Source organism: Lepidochelys kempii, chromosome 24 (genome assembly GCF_965140265.1).
Source record: "Lepidochelys kempii isolate rLepKem1 chromosome 24, rLepKem1.hap2, whole genome shotgun sequence".
In the NCBI taxonomy this organism is placed as follows: Eukaryota; Metazoa; Chordata; order Testudines; family Cheloniidae; genus Lepidochelys; species Lepidochelys kempii.
Window position 1 is genome coordinate 4932738 of NC_133279.1, and position 14630 is coordinate 4947367.

General features: G+C 51.4%; 1 protein-coding gene across 7 annotated transcripts in view; it reads left to right on the forward strand.

Annotated features, from left to right (window-relative positions):
* The window catches only part of SEMA4A (semaphorin 4A), a 48310-nt gene that overhangs the window by 31936 nt on the left and 1744 nt on the right, over window positions 1-14630 (forward strand). For 4 of the 7 annotated variants that reach the window (XM_073323590.1, XM_073323589.1, XM_073323591.1 and 1 more), the window contains one exon: window positions 1109-4758. In XM_073323590.1, the coding sequence (XP_073179691.1) occupies window positions 1109-1788 (680 nt within the window). In that variant the 3' untranslated portion in view covers window positions 1789-4758. Of the gene's footprint in view, window positions 1-1108; window positions 4759-5213; window positions 6629-14630 lie in introns of those variants that run through there. The other 3 variants (XM_073323593.1, XM_073323592.1, XM_073323595.1) reach the window with 3 other exon arrangements.

Consider the following 14630-nt stretch of genomic DNA (forward strand, 5'->3'; position numbering starts at 1 on the left):
CAACACATGGTCTGACACAGCAGCCGCCGCTGGCTAGCAAATCTCCCGGTTCCCAGCCAAAAGTTGCTATTCAGTGAGCTCTGGAGCGTGCCTTCCCCGGCACTCCACCTGCAGCCCTGCAAACCTGCCTGTGGCCAGGGCCTTTCTTCCGAAACCAGCGGTCGCTAAGCAGCCTGCCTGTTGCCAGGATCTGGATCCCCAGTGGGATGGGATCAGCTCCCGGCAAAATGTCGTTATTAACCGAAAGTTGGTAATATCGGGATTGCTGCAAACCGGCACCCAAATGTACTTAGATATACTCTTCAGTGCAGGCATTGTCTCTTCGCTCCCCGTTTCTACCGCAACCAGCGCAAGGGCGCCCTAGACAACAGTAGGTGACGGCCCGAGGTGCAGGGCAGTGGAGAATTGGGCCCGTTTACTCCAGTTTTGGCCTGGATTCTGCTCTCAGTGACACCAGTGTGAATCCAGAGTCACTCTGGTTGCATCCATGTAGTTTATACTGCACTCAGAGTCTAGCCCTTCCCGGCCTGACTTTCCGAACTGCTTTGCTCTTGTGGCAGCCCCCCTTGAGGCGCAGAATGAGGGGATGGGGGGGTGCCCAGTACCTTTGAAAATCCGGGTTTCTCACTAGGTGCCAGGGTGGATGCCCAGGTTGGAAGTGGAGCTTTTTTTCCACAAGAACCATTTTTTGTTTGTAATGAAAACTGCTGATGCAGAGACACCGAAACATTTTGTGCATTCGTGTCAGTTTCACACCAATTGTTTGCCAAAAACAAACCCTGACGAATTTCCAAAACTATTGAACCGTTTCAGTTTTTCACTTCAGCATTTCCTTCTGTTTCCGAGTGAATTAGCCACCTAAAAATGCTAAAAAATCGAACCCTTTCATTTGACCTGAAACACTTTTTGTTTTTTAACTTTTCGATTGGCCACAAAACCGGTCACTGTCAGTCCAGTTCGAAAGGAACTTTGTTCCCCTGCAAACGCCGTGACTCGCCCCGGCTCTCGTGGCAAGGGGCTGGTGCAGCTCTTTGGACAGCAGCGTCAGCTGGTCCGGGTGGGCAGCCAGAGATTCACCGCTCCCTCTCCCCTCCTTGTATCTTTCCAGCGTTGAGCCCAGCCCTGAACTCTGTGATTCGGCTGCCGTGCCCGCAGCTCTCTGCCCTGGCCGATTACACCTGGAGCTACCCAGGGCCGAAGACCCCGGCGGGGCTGACGGTGTTGGACGATAAGACGCTGGTGATCATCATGCAGCGCCAGGCAGCAGGCGAGTACACGTGCTGGGCCAGCGAGAACGGGCACCACCAACCTGTGGCCCGCTATGCGGTGCAGGACCCCACGGGGGGTGACGGCTACCCCGACGTCCTGAGTGAGAGCGGAGGGGACAGCATGGCCGGGGAAGGGCTGGAGCGGGGGGCAGGCCCGCAGGGCGGGCACCGCTCCTACTGGGCGCAGTTTCTGTCAGTGATGGTGTTGCTGTTAGTGACGCTGGCCGTAGCAATGGCCGTGGCCGCCTTCTCCTACCACAGCAGGCTCAAGGCCAAGAGCAAGGTGCAGGGTTGCAACACCCCCGAAGCCACCAAGGTGTCCAATCGGGAGAAGGTGCCGCTGAACGGAGGCCGGAGCCCACAGCTCCAAGGGCCCTTCCAGGAGCGGGCCAAGGACCCCAGGGACTGCTGTGTCCAGATGGAGGGGCTGTACCAGGACATAGACGCGGACAACAACAGGTTAAGCACCAGCCTGGGGGCCAGGCAGGGCTCCCAAGGGGCGGCTCTGGAGAAAGCTTAAGCTGGCCGTGCCTGCCCCGACCTGCCTTTCGTCTCGAAATCAGCCGTGTCGTGGTAACGAGCAGCCCTACGAGAACAAACCAGTGTGTGTGTGTGTGTGGCTCACCACTTGGGAGCAACCCTACAGTAACAAACCGGTCTGCGTCCAGCCCCCAAATTCATAACAAACGTCGTATCAGCTGGTTAGACCTCCCACACGGCGCGCGCCCAGAAACTGCACCTGCTCCTCGTCCGTTGCCAGCTGCTGCTGCCCGCCCCATGTGTGGGTCGCTCCACCACTGAAGAGCGATGGGCCCCGCCTGCCTCGCTGCGCTGTCTGGGCATCACCAGCAGCCAAGTCGTGGGAGGGGCGTTAAAAAAAAAACCAAAAAAAACCCCTTCCGCTTTTGGGTTTCCGCACCAACCAAGAGACAAACACGGAGCACATCTGGGGCTCTGGATGACTGGGTTCAATGGAGCTGGAGGGCAGAGCAGCACTGAAGAGAGCATGAGCCCTTCCTGGCTAGTGCCCGCTGCGGGTTCAAGCAGGGAGCAACCCCGCGGTGGGATCTGAATGTGCCCAGTGTCGCTGTGTCTACGTAGCTGCTGCTTCCCGGGCTGGTGCCCCCAGCAATTGGTGACATCCCTGCGCTGGCCTGGACTAGCTGGGAGTTGCCACGTCCCCTCTGCGAGTGCTGTGGACGAAGGCCAATAAGCGATGCTGCAGCTGCACGTTACCTAGCGTGCCCCTGGCCAGCTCGGTCCTCCCCTGTGTGGGAAGCAGTTGGTGCCAGTCGATGGCTGGGTGTAGCTCTGCCGGGGCCCAATCCGGCTCCTTACAGCTCTGAATATGGGGTCTAATGTTCTGCCTTTGAGCGCAGGGTCAGCAGTTCAAATCCAGCCCCGGCTGGCAATGATCAGATAGCTGATCCTCGTCGGCCTGCGTGCAACAAGCAGCTGGGCTCCCAGTCTAGTTCCTGCTTGGCCAGAGGTCTGGATCACAACAGCCAATGCTAACTGGCCCCCGCAACGGGGAGACCGGCGATGGCCCACATCACGGAGACTGCGCTCTGCTCTGGGGGGTGTCCTTCCATCAGAGGGCATTGAACAGTCACTCCCTGCTGTGTGTGGGTAGACGGCTTTAGGTCCTGATTCTCATTTACACTAAGGCCTCTTTACACCACTCTGGTCCGGTAAAGGAGGCATAAATTATAGCCACGTCTCCTCTGCACTGCCGGAGGGGTATAAGGGGCCTTTTAGTGTAAGTGAGAACCAGGCTGAGTCCCTGGGGTTTTGGAGCCAACAGCCTGAAAAATCGGCTTGGGGGGAGGGGAGGGGACTTCCAAGGGGCTTTGGGGATGGGGAGGAGGCAGAGGTTGTGACTGAATGTGAAGTTGTTTTTTTAATTTAATGTTTTTAGATTTAAGTTAAACTTTTCCTGGTAGCAGTGATGAGCCATCGAACCCTTTGTTTCACCACCTCTGCCAGCTGCGGAAGGAATGCAGCTACTGAAACCAGCTCCGAGCCCAGCAGCTGGCCGATAGCCACACTGACAATGCCCAGTGCCTGGGTTCGGAGCCTCGGAGCCAGGAGCGCAAACGTGGTGCGGTTTTTGCACGAACCACTTGGTTGCACCCGGGGCTAAACACAGCCAGGCGAGTGGATTTCCCTGGGAAAGGCTTCAGATTGCTCCCTATCCAATGGGATCAGTTTGCTCGTTTCTAAAACCCTTCTTCAACCGCATCAGTATTATTTTGTGATGGATAAATTAGCCCCATGTATTGCTGGTCTGCTATAGCTCTGACACTGCTATTATGCTTCAGTGAAATCAACGCAACACGGGATGGGTTCACTTGTTACATTTTCCAGCAGCGCGGGCGGGTTCTACCAGGGTGTCCTTCGAAAATCCAGGCTTCTTTCTCAGTTACACTCACACCCACTAACCCTGCTCTGTGCAAGACTGGTTTCTCAGGCACTGTGGGCCTGATTCTCATTTACATCCAGGTCCTTTTACCCTGCTCTGTCAATGTAGATGAGAACCAGGCTCTGGAGATTTCAGACGCTGGGGCAGTTGCATGGTTGCAAATTATGGCTTCAAGTGGCAATGCCTGTTAGCACCAGGGCTTCTAACCGTGCAACTACGCTGATGCTCATAACCGGAGCAGATCCCCAGCTTATGGTACAATAGCCGCCTGATCTGATGTAAGAGCATTGTCTGAGCTCGGAGACAGACTCAACGCCCTTACAAAAAAACATCCAAGCAAAACTCTTCCCTGGAACCTTTCCCTCTTTCATTCTGTTCACTGGATAAAAATGGGTGTATCTACATGGAGATTGCTATGTGACTGTGAAATCCTGCTGGAGACAAGGCCAGGGAGTTTTTACCTTGATGTGGCTAGTCAAGGTGAACTCCAGGAGGGGCAGGGTTCACTTGGACAAGCCACACTGACAGCTACCTGGGCCTCGTCGGCATGTGGAGTTTATTCTGAGGTACGCAGGCCTTTCCGCAGTGAAGACCTAGCCTGTGTGTGCAACCTCCTGCTCTCATTCCTGTGCCGTCTACTGCTCTGTAACAGTGACTAGATTCTTCGATCAAGGGCCTGAGCTTTTACAGTCAGGACAAAGCCCATTCTATCTCTCTGCGTCGCTGATCACCGGGGTCTGTGCCACGTTGTTCGGACTGCAGTGGCAAGCACAGCTTTCGGGCCTGATCCTCCGCTGGCGTCCATCAGCGTAGCACCTTGGGCTCAATGCGGATCTATACCCGCTGGGGATCAGGCACTATTAACTTCAGCGGAGCTGGACCAGTTTACACCCGCTTGGGATCTGGGCCCATTAACGTCAGTGGAGCAGGGCCACATTACACCAGCTGGGGATCTGCCCCTTCATTGCTTGTTTTATGATGTTCAACCTTATTTTTTTTAAAGAAAGATGTACATCTTCCTGCTCTGGATACATTTTATTTTTTATTAAAAAGCGAATGTCACACTCACGTGCTGCTTTTCTATTCTTATGTAAAGCGCGTGTGGCTAATGAGAGAGAAAGGGCCTGATTCTCCATTGCCCTGTACCTTCCCCGTCATTTACACCAGTACCAAAGGGTGTGAAACACTACCCTTCTGCATTGATGGCCCTTTGCACTGGTGTAAATGACTGGTGCAAAAATATCTGTTTAATAACCAAGGACTGGATTCCATTTCCTTTGATTGTTGGTCTTAAAGGAGCTAAATTTACTTGATGTTTAATACCATAGGGATTACCCCAAACACTATTGAAAGGCAGCTGGCTCTAGGATGAACGCCTTTTAACAGCTCTCAGCAACACTACAGGATGAGAAGCAGCAGAGAAGCTGTTTGTTGAGTCAGAAGGGTTAATATATTAATACTCATGTCTAGTGGCTTGCATAGCTCTGTGATAAAGTGGGCATCATTGTCTCCATTTGACACAGGGAAAATGAGGCACAGAGCAGTAGGAGTGACTTTCCCAAGGCCGTCAGCAGAGCTGGGAGCCAGGACTCGTCATTACCAGCTGCCTACTCTGTTAACTTTTCTCCAGTAGGAGGTAAGCTCCTAAATTCCTTTGAGGAGCTGCAAGATTCCAAAGAACCACAATTTTGTGCACACAGCAACTCATAACTCCTTGCGGGAGCATTGATTCAGCATCTGATCCGAGGTATGAGCACTCCCTTACTGAGTCACCAGCACACCAGTTACATCTACGTCCCCAATGCCGCTCAGTTTGTTAGATGAGATAAGATCACAGTGTTATCGCTGCAAATCAATCTATGGCCTCCATCCCTGTAGCATCTCAGCACTTCACAATTGCTAATGTGTTTATCCTCACGCACACCCTATGAGTCAGGGCAGTGCTATTATCCTCGTTTGTCAGATGGGAAACTGAGGCCCAGAGAAACTAAGGCCCAGATCCTCAAAAGTGTTTAGACACCAAAATACTTTTGAAGCATCTGGGCCTAGGCGATTTGCCCAAGGTCAAACAGCAAGTGCGCAGCGGAGCAGGGAATTGAAGCTAGGTTTCCTAAATCCCAGGCTAGTGTCTTAACCACTAGGCTGTCCTTTCTTTGGGAAAAGCAAAACCAGACCTGGTTGTTATGGATTAATCTTCAAAGGCGTGTGGCTCCTGCTGACTTCAAGTGCAGCTGTTTGCTCAGCACTCATGCAAAGCAGGGCTTTATCAGCCAAACTCATCTGCCCCACCTGTACACCCATCTCACTTCAATAAAGAAGGAAGGCAAGAAATGGGTCATGAACCAGAGGGACCTAATGGCAACTTTCTCTCGGACAATGTGAAAAGACAAGTATGGGCTGACAGCTGTGAACTGCCAGGGATCAACAAAAGGAGTGATTTGAAACGGTGATCTCGGAAGAGCTAGCATGCTCACAGGTCTGAAAGAAGCATGCTCCTTACACTGTAATTACAGTTTTCCTGTGGTCCTCTAGGAGGGATTAAAAGCTTCTGGCCCTTTCTTTGAATTACACAAATTTTCTGTCCCTTTAAGTGCCTCTTTCCTATTAAGAAGGACTGTTTTAAGGATTGTTACTTGACTCTATCCCTTTAAAGAGTCATTATTTGGTTTGGTTCATTAAGAGTCATTAATTGTCTCTTTGTTTGCAATGTTCTAGCCATGTTGGTCCCAGAAAATTAGAAAGACAGGGTGGGAGTTGTAATAGTTTTTATTGGACCAGCTTCTGCTGGTGAAACAGACAGGCGTCCCAGCTACACAGAGTACGCCTGGGGGCATTCTGCGCTGAAAAATGATAAATTCTGCACACAGTATTTTAAAATTCTGCAAAATTGATGCAAATTTTATTTACCAAAATAGCACTACATAATCATGCCAGTTTCAATTATTTTACATCTGAAGAAGTGTTTTTTTTACCCACAAAAGCTTATGGCCAAATAAATCTGTTAGTCTTTAAGGTACCACCGGACTTCTAATTATTTTGGTAATTTATTTCAAAATATCTGTCAGCAAGTATGTCTGTAACAATCAGACACACACAAAAATTCCCCCAGAAGTAGAGTTAAAGAAACCCCTATGACAACCTAGTTCCTGTTTCTCTGCCTCCTCCCCACCACCCCCAGAGCCCAGCTCAGGGGCCAGAGACCCACAACCTCTCCCCCGCCCTGAGCCGACCTGCGGGGCCCCCCCAGGCAAAACACCCTAACCCCCTCCTCTCCAGAGCCCAACCACAGGGCCCCCCAGCCCAGATAACTGCACCCCATCCACCTCCCAGAGCCCAGCTGCAGGCCCCACCTTGCCCAGACACACCTGCCCCCCCAGCCCAGGGATCCAGAGGGAGAAATAACCTGATGCTCTGTCCCAGGCTTGCAAAGAGTTTCCTGCACGCCACCCTCTCCTTCCCTCAGGGCATGCTGGGAATTCCAGCTGCCAGGAACCATTAGCTCCCTCTCCCTCCCCCCCAGCAGTGCCTTCTATGTGCAAGCTGGGCTCTGCCGAGTCCAGTGGCCCCTAGTGGCGGCTAGCAGCATTGCAGCCCATTTCTGTGGGGGAAGGAAATTCTACACACACAATGTTAATTTCTGCAAAATTCTGCATTGCGCAGTGGTGCAGAATTCCCCCAGGAGTAACAGAGCTCTTCTTCAGGTCTGGGAAAGGTATTCAGGAGTGTCATAGCTAAACACAAGGTGGAACTTGTTTAGCATAAGGAGTTAACACATATTCTAAGGGACCCTGCAAGGCGAAGTGGCTCATTGACACCCCTGCAGTTAGAGGATAAAAAGGGGGTTTACAGATTGGCTTGATGTCTTATTCCGACAATTGTTATTAAGACCACAATCGTTAATTCCTAGCCAAGTTGTGAATTTAAGCTCCCAGGTTTGTCTTTTGAAGGTGTTGTGCAGGCTTCCTTTGCAGCTGAGGACTGAGAGGTCTGATATGAAGTGAACATTTTGTGAAAAGTGTTCACCTCTGGGTGATATGGTGTTTTTGTCCTTTATCATTTTTCTGTGTGAGTTCATTTGAGAGTGTAGTGATTGTCTAGTTTCACCGACACACTTGTTGTTGGGGCTGTTAATGCACTGGATGAGTACAGCACATGTTGTGATCGGCAGGTAGGTGTAGGACCCCTGGATCTTGAAAGGTGTGTTCTGGGCATTATAAATCTTTGCAGCCGTGGCGATACATCTGGAGGTTTTGCATGTTGTTACAGCAGGGTCTGGTACTGCCAACTTTCATTTTTCTGGGTGGGTGCTCCACCCTCACTCTGCCCCAAGGCCCCGCCCCCATTCCGCCCCTTGCCCCAAGGCCCCACCCTTGTTCTGCCTCTTCCCTCCCCCTCTCCGAGCCACTCCGCCTCTTCTTGCTCCCTCTCCACCCCCTCCTCTCAGCGCCTCCTGCCCACGTGAACAGCTGATTGGCAGGTGGCCGCTGAGCGGACACTATTCTTTTCCCTGGTTGCTCCAGCACCCATGGAGTCGGCACCTATGCCAGTGACCACCCCAAACCCACCAAAAAAAATATTATCTACTGCTGGGCCCTCCCCTACCATAGAATAGGCTTCCAGGAGAAAGGCCAGGGTACGCACCTCAACACGCTTAACATCACCTTCGCCAACCAAGGACATTCCACAAGAGAAGTCGATCACACCATGGAACGGGCTGGCCACTGGGCCGGTATTAAACCGGACCGCTTTACTTTTCAAGGGTTTGTCCCCCATCCGGTACACAAGCAAAACCAGGCATGGTTTTGTCCGGTATTGGGGGGAGAGGGGGGTGAGATGATGTTTTTAAGAGCACGCCACTCTGCCCCTGCCAGCATGACCTCATACGCAATGTAACACTGACGGAAGTGAAAAATGGCACACGCGCACACCCGGGCGGCAACGTTCCCTCTAATTTTTGACAGGCCCTGGCCACAAAAAATTTCTTCTGTGCAAATGTTTGTGTGCGTGGGGTTTCGCCGTGTGCATGGGGTTCAGGATCTGTGTGCACGCCCACATGCGCACAGCTTAGAGGGAACAGTGCCCTGCGGTGTGATCTTGCAGGCACCATGCACCCCAGGCTGCACCCGCGGGGGTGGGGAAGTGAGCTCTTAAAAATGCCCCCCTCCCCCGCAGCACGCTCTTTAAAAAGGCATCCCTTGTCAGCATGACGTTGCAGACATGTGCCCCAGGTCACGCTGGCCAGGGTGGGGTCACGGCAGCAGGAGCCGACCCACGCCATTTGCAGAACATCCGGGAATGTGTGGGCGACCCCCACCCCCAAACACCTCGAGAGAACCTGTTTCGATGCCAGTTACATACTCCATGGGGAACCACACCCTGAAAAGTTCCTGGCTGACCCCCCTTTTCTAATCTTCGAAGAGCCCCCCGCAACCTGGCCAAGCCCCCCAGATCAGGACCCACCAACTCAAAACCCACCACACCCTCCCCCTCTCTGCCCTGCAGCCCACGTGCAGCACTCGTGGCTGCTGCAAGCCTCAGAACCCAACCTGGCGGGGGGGGGGGGAAAGCTGTGAGCGCGCATGCTCATTGCACGACTAAGCCTTGCGGGCGGCCATGTTTGACTGGGGCAGAGGAGGGCGGACGCCATCTTTGTTAAGGCCAAGAATCACGCGAGGGAACTGGGCCGGGCGAGGCTTCTGCCCGCACCTAAGATGGCGGGGCAGGCCGGGCTGGTCATTGGCCGAGCGGACGGCTACGCGAGCCGCGCCTCCCTCCGCTGACTTCCGGCCGGGGGGTGGGGCGGGTGCCGGCTGCTGCTGGCCCAGGTCTCGGGGGCGCCATGGGGGCGGAGCAGGGGCCTGGGGGCGCCCGCCCGAGGTGAGTGAGAGGCGGCCGCGCAGGGGGCGGGGCTTAGCTGGGGGGGTCCCAAGGGGGCTCTGCGACAGCGCTCACCTGGGGTGGGGGTGGCAGCTGGGGGCCCCAGGGGGAGGCAATTGGGGGGCTCGGGAGACAGTTGAGGGGCCAGGCAGGGGCAATGTGGGTTTTGGGACAGGGCCCACCTTGGGGGGCAGTTGGGGGCAAGGTGAGAGAGTTGAGGAGCTGGGGGGGGGGCAGTGGGAGGCTCTGGGACAGGGCCCACCTGGGGGGGCAGGGTGGGACAGGGGAGGGGCAGTTGTGGGGGCAGGGCAGGGACAGTTGGGATAACTGAGGGCCTGGAGAGGCAGTTGGGGGCAGGGTGGGACAGTTGAGGAGCTGGGGGGGGGCAGTGGAAGGCTCTGGGATAGGGCCCACCGGGGGGGGCAGGGTGGGACAGGGGAGGGGCAGTTGTGGGGGCAGGGGAGGGGCAGTTGGGATAATTGAGGGCCTGGAGAGGCAGTTGGGGCAAGGTGAGAGAGTTGAGGAGCTGGGGGGGGCAGTGGGAGGCTCTGGGACAGTCCCCACCTGGGGGGGGCAGGGTGGGACAGGGGAGGGGCAGTTGGGGGGGGCAGGGGAGGGACAGTTGGGATAATTGAGATCCTGGAGAGGCAGTTGGGGCAAGGTGAGAGAGTTGAGGAGCTGGGGGGGGCAGTGGGAGGCTCTGGGACAGGGCCCACCTGGGGGGGCAGGGTAGGACAGGGGAGGGGCAGTTGGGATAATTGAGGGCCTGGAGAGGCAGTTGGGGCAAGGTGAGAGAGTTGAGGAGCTGGGGGGGGCAGTGGGAGGCTCTGGGACAGGGCCCACCTGGGGGGGCAGGGTAGGACAGGGGAGGGGCAGTTGGGATAATTGAGATCCTGGAGAGGCAGTTGGGGGCAGGGTGGGACAGTTGAGGAGCTGGAGGGGCGGGCAGTGGGAGGCTCTGGGACAGTCCCCACCTTGGGGGGGACAGTTGGGTGGGAACAGAGGCTGGGCAGGGGCAGTTGGGGGATGTTGAGCTGAGGGAGGGTCCAGGGAAAAGGGCATTTGAGGAGATGCGTCTGGGGAAAATATCGGGGGCATTTTGAAGGAAGGATGGAGTGGGGCCTTGTGGGAGGGCAACTAGTGAGAATGCTGGAGGGGAACAGGCCGGGGACACCTTGAAGGGAGGATGGGGCAGGACACAACTTGGGGGAGGTCATGGGGAGAGGGAGAGATGGGGTGGCAAGGCCTGGGGTAGGGGGTCTGGGGTGAGCTTGGGGAGCTAGGGAGGGGCAGCTGGGGATAAAGCTGCAGGCCAGGCAGTGATGTGAAATGATGGTGGAGTCAAAAAGGGGTGCTGTTTCAGAAGCTGGGACTAGAAGGATCCTGTTCTCCACTCAAGTCCCTTCTGCCAAAACTTTCAAATGTCTACTGACTTCTGCATATGTCTGTTTTTGGGTGCCCCAAATTAAATACCTATAGCCTTGTGTTCAATAAAAATTGTGCAGCACCTGCCCCTCCACTGCAAGGAGTAGCCCTTACCAGTGACCCTCAGCTGATCTGCACACTCCATAAAACAAGGGAGAGTTCACCATCTGTACAGTAGATCAGAAGAGCAGCTTTGGATCTTTCCAGAAAGCCAGTAGGTCACCCCAGTCAGCTCTCAATTTGAGTTGTGGGTGCTTGCCTCTTCTGAAAACCAGCCATGGATTGTCCACATTTGGGTGCCCAAAAATTGAGGCAACTGAAATCAGTGTATGTGTTTGAAAGTATTGGCCTTAACCTCTCCATGACTCAGTTTCACTCTATGTAAAATGAGCATGATGCATAGAGGCACTGTGAGGCCTTATGTTTGTAAAAGATGTATTTTTTTATCCTAGGATAAAAATGGTATAAAAGTGTGAAGTATTTATTAAAAATTAGTTATGCTGAGCCACCTAACCAGCCCAGGTTCCCTCTGGCCTAGTACAGAGACAAGAATTAAAACTAGGAGATCCTCAGTGGCCTGGCTTTCAGGAATGTTTGACCTCCTGTGTTTAGAGAGAGTCCAGAGGCAACATAGATCTTGGGATGGCAGTTTCTCAGCCTACTTCTGGATGACTCCCAGGACTTCAGGCCAAGGCATTAGTATGCTGACTGGGAGATATTCTGGTTTGGAGCAAACAAAGGCTCTGTCTTCATTGGTCAAAGAATCACGTTTAAATACAGGTTTCAGAGTAGCAGCTGTGTTAGTCTGTATTCGCAAAAAAAAAAGGAGTACTTGTGGCACCTTAGAGACTAACCAGTTTATTTGAGCATAAGCTTTCGTGAGCTACAGCTCACATAATCGGATGCATAAAGTGGCTTTATGCATCTGATGAAGTGAGCTGTAGCTCACGAAAGCTTATGCTCAAATAAATTGGTTCGTCTCTAAGGTGCCACAAGTACTCCTTTTCTTTTTGTTTAAATACAGTTACAGCAAAAAGTTTATAACACAGATCAGTCGGCCTGTGTTAAAGGGGTACAAATTGTGTTTGTTTGAGACTAGGTTGGGCTCTAGTTCCAATCATTGCTTGGCCTCCTTTGACACAGGCTACATTCCTAGTGATGCCAGGCACTCCTCTCCCCCACTCATCTCCTTTAGAGATTAATCCATTGCCATAGCCCTGCTTCCATCACTGGCAAACGATGGGATTAAAGCAACGTTGTCTGTTAGATTTAGATTTCAAATGAAGGTGGTTATTAACAAGACATAGAGGAAAGTACAGTCTCTCCCCCAAGGAGCTGACGGTCTCAGTAATAAAATCAACACAGTATAGAACCTAAAACCAATGCAAACGTTTCTTTGGACTTGTAAAACTCCTGTGGGTGGAGGGAAGGCATTACAAGCCAAGCATTGCAGCTCTTGCAACAGCTTGAGAGCCAAACAAATGAAACTAACTAGATCCAAAAGTGAAAGTGACCAGTGTGTCATTGTTCACAATGAGCATGCTCTGAGAAGTAAACTAGACCTCACCTAGTTCCATGGATTTAATAATCAATGGTGATACTAATAACACAGGTAAAGTCAATATGATTTTTGACCTCGCTGTGTTACTTCTAAACCTGTCATTGAGCAGCGGAGCAGACTGGGTTGAAGGCCTGGACTATCCGTGAAAGTTCCACCAGTGTAACTGTGTTGGTTAAGGGGTGTGATTTTTATGCTGAAATAGTTCTACTGGTATAAGCCTAGTGTGGGCATAGTTATTCTGGTACAAAGGTGCCTTATAGTGATTTAGCTTATTCCCCGTCTTGTATGGGAATAGCTATACCAGTTTAATCACTTTTATATTGATTATATATACATATATCCAGACACTACAGAGGGTTTTACTGCTTTAGCTATACTGATGTAGTTACAGTGGTACAACTTGTATGTGTAGACAAGCCTTTAGCTTTCTTATATTCCATTTGTCTCTTTCAGTTGGCGGTAGCAGTGAGTCATGGTTTTATTTTTGTACCAGGTAAAATAGGATACCTTTTTTTTTTTTTTTTCCATTCAGATTGTTGTTTTGCAAATACCATGTGGTATTTTCAACCTCACCCTCCAGTCTGAGCATCATTAGAAGTTGTGATGAAGCCTATAACAGTGTTTGCTGAAGTTCTTTAAACATTTTGTTGGCTGATAGTAAGCAAACATTTTTTTTAAAATGTAAAGGACTTTTGAAGGGATTTCGTCACCTTGAAATCCTCTATTTCCTTCCAAGGGAATAAGCAAATATGTAAATTGTTTTATCATGCAAATTTCTCTCATAGTCTTGGTTATTTGACTGTTATTGATAGAACCTGAAATTTGGGGCCTTATTCTTATTTACACTAAGGCTTCTTTTTATCACTGTAAAATGGCTTTAAAGTAGGCATGAATTAGTTAAACCTTACAGCTCCCTTTCACTGCCAGAGCTGTGTAAAGAGGCCTTAGTGTACCTGAGAATCAAGCCCTTCACAATAACTTAACACTGTCAATTACTCCAATATTCCATCTGACTGTTTTGGTTTCCTAGTAGGTTGCAAACATAGGGTCCCTGCAGTCAGTGGCATTATCACAGCTGTCTTGATCTGTATGATTAGGGGTTGTCTACACAGGGAAATTGACCAGAATAGCTATTGCTTTCAAAGTGGATTAAACAAAACTAGGAAAAGGCACTCTTCTATAATAAGTGTGTCCACACAGGGAGCTGTTGCTCTTTAAATTCTACCTTCATCTGAAATAACTTTCAAGTGTAGACAAGCCCTTTGAAGCAAGTTGTACAAGTTGTGTCTAAAGCTGAATGGCTCTGACCTTTGTATTACATAGCCAGCATGTTCTCTGACCGATATGACTGTTCTACACTGAACCCAGGGAGGAGTCTTTGATCTGGAATGGGAAATGTTCGGTTTAACAATAATCTGGTTCCGGTTGGATATTATAACTTTATTTTGGCTTTTTTTTTTCGTAATGGTTAGTGACAAACACTGTCTGGTGGGAGTTCCCAGATTTAGATCTGTGAAGTCTATGGTGGGTTGGGGCAAACTTTGCCAGAGGAGGAAACTATACTGTATGCTTGGTCAATACTGGCAAAATTGGCCTTCTGTTGGCCCAGCCTGAGTGGTTAGAGCACAGGCATTAGAGGCAGATGTGGGGAGTTGTTCACGAAGCAGCGACTTTGTTCCTTACTCTGCCACTGATTAAGTATGGGACCTTGGAGCAAATCCCCTCACCTATGTACTTTTGATTCCATGTCTGTATAATGGAGCTAACGCTACTTGTCTATACCTGGGTGTGTGAAGAATCCTGTCTGAGATCCTGAGATGATAGGTTCGGTGCTATAGAAATCCAGGCGATTACTCTCATGGGTTATTTTCCCCTGTAGAATTTATGAATGTATCCAAACACACTTTTCATGGGTCAGGCCTACCACCAGCCACCTCTTCAGCGTGAAAGAGGAGCATCCTCAACTTCAGAGAGCTCTCTTGCAAGCCGCTGCTATATGGCTAACCTTAGTATGATGCTTTAGAGCCTGTAGATAGAAGGGTGTGGGGGATACCATAGCAGAGGTAAAAAGAAAAGG